General features: G+C 40.1%; 1 protein-coding gene across 1 annotated transcript; it reads right to left on the bottom strand.

Annotated features, from left to right (window-relative positions):
• Positions 1-5336: 5336 nt before the first annotated feature.
• Positions 5337-6398, bottom strand: LOC149074905 (F-box/LRR-repeat protein 6-like). Its single transcript, XM_089245975.1, has one exon. It carries the CDS (start codon positions 6396-6398, stop codon positions 5337-5339), a length of 1062 nt encoding a protein of 353 aa, XP_089102101.1.
• Positions 6399-9076: the final 2678 nt, after the last annotated feature.

Here is a 9076-nt window from a genome sequence, read left to right as displayed (position 1 = left end):
TAGCTGAATAATCTAAAAAAATAATTAATTAATCAATTTCTTAAAATTATCTGATAAGCTGAAAAAATTTCCTTTCATCAATCAACCTCAATTACAAATACAGTTCAATATAGCTTTACCAGAAAAAAATGGCCCTTTAAAGGATTAAGTGTCTCGCGACACATTCCCACAGTTCCACTTGAGTGGCCCCTCGGCATTTTTTAGATCAATCAAGTAGCGTTTGGCACATTTCCAGATCATTTCAGTGACTTTTTTTGCAGTTCCAGATATCTTAAATTGCGCGCGTCACAGTTCCAGATTGCTCAAGCCTTCTTCGGCACATTCTGAGTTGCTCGAGACACATTTCCATTCAACTCGAGTGGCCGGCGACACGTTTACAAACCAATGAAGTGGCGCGCGCACACTAAAATATTGAACACTCTTGTACGGCCACCTATGAAGGGAATTGTAAACGGCAAATGAATGACTTCAACAATGGATACGAAATTTCACCTAAAAGAATGGATTTGGAAAATGATTCATCTCAATAACAATCATGAATCAAATCATAGGGAACGACATTTTTCCAAAAATCAGTGATACTAACTTCGTTTTCTTTAGGATACACATCATTGTTTGCAAGCGAGAATTTCCCGAACTCTGGAAATCCCAAGAATGTGTTATCATTCCATGATAACTTACTGAAACATACGTAACAGGGATTATATCAGAAGCTTACATCGGTACGGTTACTGGAAATAAAAACGGAAGTTAAACGTGACAGTTAACGATGAAATATTTTCTACATAGAAATAACGTCTGTGTGATAGAATGTTGATAATTATACAGGTTGATAATACAAGTGATGGTCAGAGCCTCACATATAAAATAAAGGTTTTCACGCACAAAATATATATATAGTATATTTCTAGTATAAGTGGAAAACGGACGATGCTGCATTTCTGAAATACCAGTGAACACAAAATTAGAATATTTAGGGGAATAGGTATCGTAATTTAATATTTCTATTTAACAAAAAAAAAAAGGGTGTAAAGAATACAGGGTGCATTTAGGGGTCATTCAAATATTACGTCAGCATCGGGGGGGGGACTTTTGCTGACAAGGGGGGGTGGTAAAAATGGATAAAAATTTGCTTACGTAATACTTGAATGGCCCCCATGCCCCCCCCACAAGGGTCGGGCTGACAAGGCTCTAGCCCTGGGGCCCGGGAGAATTTTCGCAATTTTTTTTGCTTTTTCATGCTGTAAATTTATCATAAAGAGGCCCGTGAAAGTCTGGTCGGGCGGCCCCTTAAAAGATTCCAGACTAGGGCCCTGCTCCAGTATGTGGGGGCCATGAATGGCCTCATAGCAAACTGGGGGGTATGACATTTTATTGGCGAACCGTTGGTCCTAGGGGTATACTTCCAATTAGAAAAAGTTTCCAAATTACGTGTGTAGTACTCAGATATGTCTTTCATGTTTCAAGCGGTTGTATAGTCATGAAAATAATAAAATTGACTTTTTATACAGTCCCAGTATGCTCGAAAACTCAATTAGAAAGTTGTTTCCCCCTTCTCCCCTGATGCCAGCAAAACATTTCCATGCTTCTAAGCGAAATATTCACTGAGATATTCGCATTCGAAAAACGGAGGAAGGTTGGGAAGAAAAACAGCTCTAGATGTGGAAAAACCGTTTAAATTGCATTAAACGTTGTTTTTTCCCAACTTCACTCTGTTTTCAAATGCGAATAATTCAGTGAATTTTGCAACGTAACATTTTTTTGGCATCAGGAGTGACAAGGATACAACTTTCTAATTGGTTTTTGGGCAGACGGTGTCGGTATAAAAAGTCATTTTTTATTTTATTTTAATAACTATACAATCCCTTTAAAACATGAATGACATAAACTGAGTACTACATGTTATTTGGATACTTTTATTTCTAAATTAAAATGACGCCTCTAGAATCAACGGTTCGCCAATGAAATGTCATAATCCCCCCCCCCCTCCGTTTCCTATGCACCCTCTGCATAAAACCAAAGTGCATGTGGTACTTCGAGTTACGAATACAGTTCGTTCCTAAAAGTTATAGGAAGTTACCCGACATTTCCCTTGATTTCGGCGTTGAAAAAAAATTGGGATTCGGAAATTTCGCCACTGGCACGTTTCGTTCCAGGTACATTTCGTCACGGACACCTATGTCTGAGTGATCGAATGAGTGACCAAGACAGAAAATGAGTGACCGCATAAGTGACCAAGTGAGTGTGCGGGTGACTGTATTAGTGATCGAAAGACCTATGAGTGACCAAATAAGCGAAAGACCTATGAGTGACTAAATAAGTGAAAGACCTATATGAGTGACTAAATAAGCGAAAGACCTATGTGAGTGACCAAGTAGGCGAAAGATCTATGAGTGACAAAGTAAGTGACCGTACGAGTACGTGAGTGTGAATTACTGTATGGCGTTGAGTGCATGACCATATTAATGATCAAGTGAGTAAACGTATGAGTGCCCACTCACTTGTCCAGCCATACTGTCACACACCTCTTTAGTTTATCACCCATATGGTCACTCACACGATCATGGCAGGCGAAATGTAAGGAGTGAAATTTCCGGAGGCGAAATGTCCGAGTCGAAATTATTGTAAATCGAATAATTACCGAAATTTTATGAATTTTAGCTCGGATTTTCCGTTAGGAACACGTAAGTAGAAGTTCCCCCGCATTGAGGATTCTATCCCCACGAATAGCTATGAGATACATATTTCTAAACCTTGAAAGGTGAAATTTCAAATTATTATCATCACCGGAAACTGGATATGAAATTTCCAGGAAAATTCTCTGTTTAATACCAGGAAGAAAGTTGTATACATTCCGAAAATATCCCGAGGCACACACACATGAAACTTTGAAACCGTCCTTTTCGATGCGAGTGTATGACGAAACCTGAACGTTTTTCCAAAGTGAAATGACTTTGATGTTTAGTATGAAAACATTTCCCAAGAACTAATATCAAGTAATATTTGCCAAGGTGATCGATACTTTTAGATACAGGATGGTGGCAGCCATTTTCTTATGATAAAGCTAGTCAAACTTTCCAACACATGCGCAATATCTAACGTGATTGCACTCGTGTAACGACGCTAGGTGTTTCACGGCAAACCTCTATCTAGTTCAGTAGAATAAATTCACACACTCGTGAATAAAAGACACAATGCAATGGTCGCTCATATATATTTAATGATGGTCCACATGTGCTCGAGATTAAATTATTACGTATGTCGTATCACATTTCGAATATGTTAAGGTGGCGAGTGCGGGGGGAATCAACTTACGGCAGGAAGGACTTTGTCTTGTTGATTGTCTTACTTCATACTTCACACTCACCCGAGAATCGGCAACACCAGCTAGAGCCAAAGCTGCATTAACTTTCAAGCGGCTTTGAGCTAGAGTAGAACCATACTTTAGCCACTCTTTAACCAGCTTTAAGCTCTACACAAAGCGTATTAAAGACTTCTTAATACGCTTTGGTAGAGCTAGTGTTGGAACCGGTCACTGTACTCCGCATGTCGCCAAGTACTTCGGTTTCTCGCCACGCTACACGAAAGCAAATGACTGGAAATATGCAAGTCCTACGAAAGGCAGGGTGTACTATCAACTGCTCATTTCTAGATTTTCCTGTTATTGGCATTTACATGAGTTTTTTATTGTGATAATCACATTAATGGATAAAGCCCTATTGGTAAAGTTTCACCTCAGCCATGGATCTCCGAATGAAGTTTTACGGACGTTTAGGATACAGAAGAGGTTCAAGACAGGTTGAGGTCCTGTCGGAATGATTTCCCTTGGCCGACTATCGACAAGAATTTGAATTAATTATTTTTCTTCGCCAAATCCCCCCCCCCTCTTCCTTCGTGAGTATATGTGTTTCGCAAATCGCATTTCAATGTGCAACATTTACTTATGAGACACCCTGTTAATTCCATAAAAAGTGTTTTTTATTTAAATTTGAATTTTGATTCAATTTTATGCTAAATTAAATTGACAGTTTTGTTTTCTCGTATGTTCGGTGAACTAGGGCCACAGTTAAGATATATCTTGCGTCCAGGCCAGAGGTGGAAATAATAACTGTCCTTCACTCTGGACGTTGATGCATTGATCACTTGCCTTCTATATGAACAAGTTGACCCTGGATTCATAGCTCAAACGAGAAGGTATCGGCGAAATACCGAAATCACCAATAATAGTCACATTATAAGGTTGTAAACGCATTGAGGAGTAGGGAATTAATGACAGACACAGTCTATTCACCGAATAACATCTCAATAACTCTTCAAACCTCTCAAACTGACTGACATCATTCTACTAGTGTTGAAGTTGACCACGTCAGTCATCTGGCTGTGCATATCGCTCACGGAACATTCTTTTGCTTGTCTCAATCACACACTGCATGAATATTGACACTTGTACTGTGTTCGGAAGACGATCCATTTCGTAGCTTGTATGTTGTTTACGTAATTTGTACAAATTATATCATTCAATAATTTGCACGGGGGTTGTGAATAATTCTATAGCTCTTAGAGCTCGACCCCCCACCCCTCCAGAAATCGGTTTTCCAGTGAACACAAAGGCAAGAAAAGGAACACAAAGGAAGTTTGTGTACCCACGAACGAATTTTAACCGGCGCAGGAGTTCCTACGTTGCAAGATCGACGATTAATGTATACGCGCGCCTGAAGAATGCCAAGTGACGAATCCAACTGAGAAACATTCTGAAGTCCAATTGATTCGAGTCGAAACTTTCTCGACGGCACAAAGCCGAATTTGCGGCAGAATATTATTATTAGATGGATATCGGGGAGATTTATTGTGCACCGCCTCAATGTTAGAATATGAAAATGATAACGCTCTTTAGTTTACACAGAGAAAATGCGTCAAGATCGATCGATGTATCATGTATCTTGATGAAAGAAACTTTAATGAAAATAATTAAAGAAATTTGGAAAATTTTTTAGTGAATTAATTGACAGATGAATGAAGTCATGTTAAAACCCCATTGCTTTATAAAAATCTCTTTTGTTGATTTTCAAAATGCATTAATACTTGCTGGGGTCAAAATACCACTACACGCCAGTTAAGGGTTAAAGGATCTGAGGTTTCACTGCGTATAAAAGCCATTTTCTGTGAAAAACGCACGTATATAGAAGTCGCGTTCAAACGAAGAATAATCAGTATCAGGGATTTTTAAAAAAAAATCATTTTTCACTTGAAAATGAATTTATTAGGTCCTGTATCATGGAAGTACTTCCCATTACTCTAGATGATGAATCGAAATCTCATGTATGTGTCATTCTTGCTCAGTATTTGCATTCCCGAAATACATCACTCAGATACTCTTCGCTCATCAGTGGATCCGGATTCTCGTGATGGTACGCGTCCAAGACAGCAGTTAGATCACGTTTCAGACCATCAAAGCAAAGTGATGTCAAAGTTCGTTTCCACTTGCTCACTGCCTTTTCCAAAAACTCCGTAGTAGAATTTCCCAAGTCAAGATCCATTATATACAGAATTTCGACTTTATCAGAAGGAATGCTTGATATGTTGCTGAGTATGACGTTACGACATCCCTTTATCTGCAGATCGCAAAGATCGTTTGAGTTCTTCAATATTGCATACAGATTCAGGCCATGGAAATTTACGTCGTGGGCGCAGAACGATATCATATTTTCGAACCCGTTGTGACAATTTCCTAGTTGCGGTGGAATAACATCGTTGCAGTGCAATTGCAATGATCGTAGTTTCGGGCATCTCGTTGCTAGTTCTTTAATCGGAAATTCGACTCGAGGTAAATCATCATCATCATGCAAAAGGCTCGGAAAAATCATCAGTTTCTCAAGAGAGTGGCAATGTTCAGTGATCGTTGAAAACAGGTTCTTCTCCTTGACGAATTGAATGTTGCACATGTGCAATTTCTTCAGTTTGTGGCCACGGATTCTCAAAAATTCACCCAGCGTGTTTTTTGGAATATCCACACCAGGCACTAAGTCCAATGCCTGGATATTCTGGCAATGTTTAGCCAAGCACCTCATCAAGCTCTTGCTCAGAGTTGTTCCCACTAACACGACTTCTACGAGATTAGGACATTGGCGAATCATCTTGATTGTATCGCGTTCGTCATAGAAGCATATAGATTGCGTTGAATACAGCAATCCCTTTTCACCCAAATTCAAGATTTCGTCGTATTTCCATTCTCCGGTGGCCAAGACGTTCTTCCAAAGCGAAGGTGTCGAGTAAGTGTTGTTCCATCTCCTGCAGACCAGCGGGATGTTCTTCAAGAATTTCCGATGTCCCTCCGAATCGATGTAGAAAGAGAAGACGCGTACCAACAGCTCTGGAGGCAAATCGTTGAAGTAGTCCATACCGACCTGACTTTTCACGGAAAACGGAAGCACTTGAAAGGAAGACAAGAATTACTAAAACAACATCATCAATAACTACTCTTCCAACCCAGCCGCGATTCCGGCATTAATTAAAAACACCTTAAATTTTCTGAATGATCATATTAACAGGTCTCGGTAACGGCTAGATGTTGCCGTCGATCTGTTGCATTCTAGAATGTGAACCATAAAAGACCGAAACTGTGAGCACGGCTCGATTCCTCAACTGTATGTTCGATTCGAATTAGATGCTGGAAAAGACTTTTTCTTAGAGGTGCTTTATAATCGAGGGAGTCCTTGTCAAGAAGTCAAGTCAATTTCTAGATTTTCGTTCGGCGAAACACTATTTAGGTTGGTCTGTGAGGAAAATTCACCGTCAGCAATTCTTCGCCGTGCAATTCACCGATAAGAAAGTTCACGGACCAACAATTCATCGTCGGAAAATTCATCGACTAACAATTCACCGTCATTTCTCAACAGTTCGACAATTCTTAATAAAATAAGGGCAAAAGCTGTCCCTTGTAAGCAACGGTCGTGGGACAGCTTCCTTGAAACCATGCCGGTTGGGCGGCTGCTCGAGCGGCGGCTGGTCAGATATCAGGCAGCTGAATGTATTTTTTGTAATGTACACTTAGTATACAGTCGTTTTCGTGGCCCGGGGGATTTGTGGGGGGGCACACCAATACTTCCGGCACAACTCAATCGGTAGTAAATTGCCTATGGCGATAGACAGGAATTGCGCTCGGTTTGAATGAATGAATGAATGAACAGTTCGACACAAGTCAGTAAGAGAACGAGAAATGACCTCAGTGAGTGAGTCAGCAAATGATACACTAGTTAGTGTGTGTTGTGTGTGTGAGTGAATGGCAGAGTGGTTACTGTTGCAGTGAGAAAATCGTGAGTGAGCGAGTGACAGAGTGAGCATCCTAGATATAGAGTAAGTGACCTGGTGAGTGCGTGGGTGGCCTAGTGAATGAGTGCCACGATGAGCGACCTAGTGTTACCTTCAGGAGGATCTATTGAGTGGGCGACTGACAGATTGAGTGAGAGTAAGTGATTTAATCCTGGTGATTAAGTGCACGTGACAGAGAGTGAGCGACCTATTCAGGGAGCAACATAGTGAGTGACCTAGTTAGTGAGCAAGCGAGTAAGAGTGCGCGTGTGACGGAGTGAGCGACCTATTCAGGGAGAAACATAGTGAGTGACCTAGTTAGTGAGCAAACGAGTAAGAGTGTGCGCGTGTGGCAGAGTCAGCGACTGGATTATTGAATGTATAACGGAGTGAGAAACCTATTGAGGTGATGGGAGAATGAGTGACCTAGTAAGTGAATGGCAAAATAAGTGACGTAGGCAGTGAATGGCAAAATGACTGACCTAGGGAGTGAATGAGTGACCTAAAGATCAATTGAGTGACCGGCAAACTGAGAGAGCGATCGAGTGGCATAGTAAGTGACATTTAGTTAGTGGTCTATTAGGGAAACGAGGATTTTTGAACAAGTGAGTGGCCGACCTAGTGAGTGAGCGAGAGCGAGCTAGCTCTATATAGTGACGGGCCGGTTTCACTCATTCATTCACTCACTCGTTCACTTGCTCACGCGATCATCCATTCGTTCATGTCGAACTGTCTGCCGGTAAATTGTTTGCCGGGGAGTTTTTGTCAGCGGTGAATTGTTGGTCGGTGAGAGATTTCCTTTCGGTGAATGTTTGTCGCTGAACTTTACGGAGGTGAATTTCATTGGGTGACGTTTTCGGACACAAAGATTTAGTTATTACATCTATTTCTATTGTTTCTCCCGTATTTTAACCGTTAAATGCGTAGTTTTGCATATTTGCAAAGGGTTCTTTGATCAAAAACAGCCAAAACTGCAGCCAGTTTTTTCAATTTCATTTTTCAATTTCAATTTGCTGGTGAATGTCCCGAGTTAACGAAAGCAACTCTGTTTTTAGCAGAACATGTGTATGTGATATCGCTAGTTTGTTCAACCACTTGACGATAATTGACGGAATATCTCGTTTAGAAGCCAGTGGAATAAATTCTTATATACAGTTCTTTGTGTTTTCTTACTTGCTTTCTCATCATCGCGAAGCTTTGTTGTAACGCTGTGAAACAAAGTTTTTCCCAGGTTCCATATTTTTCCCAAGGTTCATATAGCCCGTATACGAAGTCGCAATGGAGTACGTCAACCAGAACGAGTCCTACATTGGTCCGACCTATGTACGTCCGTTCTGGGGGACTAATTCCATTGAAACTTGGTATATACGCTATATGGTCTATGAGGAAAAAAAGAAAAATTCAATATCCAATAAAAAAACCTCTACTCTTTCACCTGGTGGCCGATAATTGTACTTTCTTTCTTTATTTCGTAAATTTCTCTCCCATGGTATTATTAAGATATGCTAAAAATTTGGCTGTATTCGGATGGACAGTTTTTTGTGAGAAATACTCTAGAGCACGGGAACTTTAATTATAATCCCCCTGTAAATATTTATTTTCTGTTTAAATTATAGAAGAAAAAAAACAAATTCGTGTAATTTGTGTCTAAAATATTATAATACTTTCTAAATGTAAATAAGTTCTATTGTTGCAAGACAAAACACATTGTAAGCAATATATTGATGTCATTCAAGAAAAAGGCAGTAGACTTATAAAAGAAATGGAC

Source organism: Pholcus phalangioides, unplaced genomic scaffold (genome assembly GCF_987345545.1).
Source record: "Pholcus phalangioides strain wild (caught in Gottingen) unplaced genomic scaffold, Ppha-v1.0 ptg000016l_1, whole genome shotgun sequence".
Lineage (NCBI taxonomy): Eukaryota > Metazoa > Arthropoda > Arachnida > Araneae > Pholcidae > Pholcus > Pholcus phalangioides.
The sequence above is the reverse complement of the archived record's forward strand: the minus strand, read 5'-3'. Positions and strand labels throughout refer to the sequence as shown.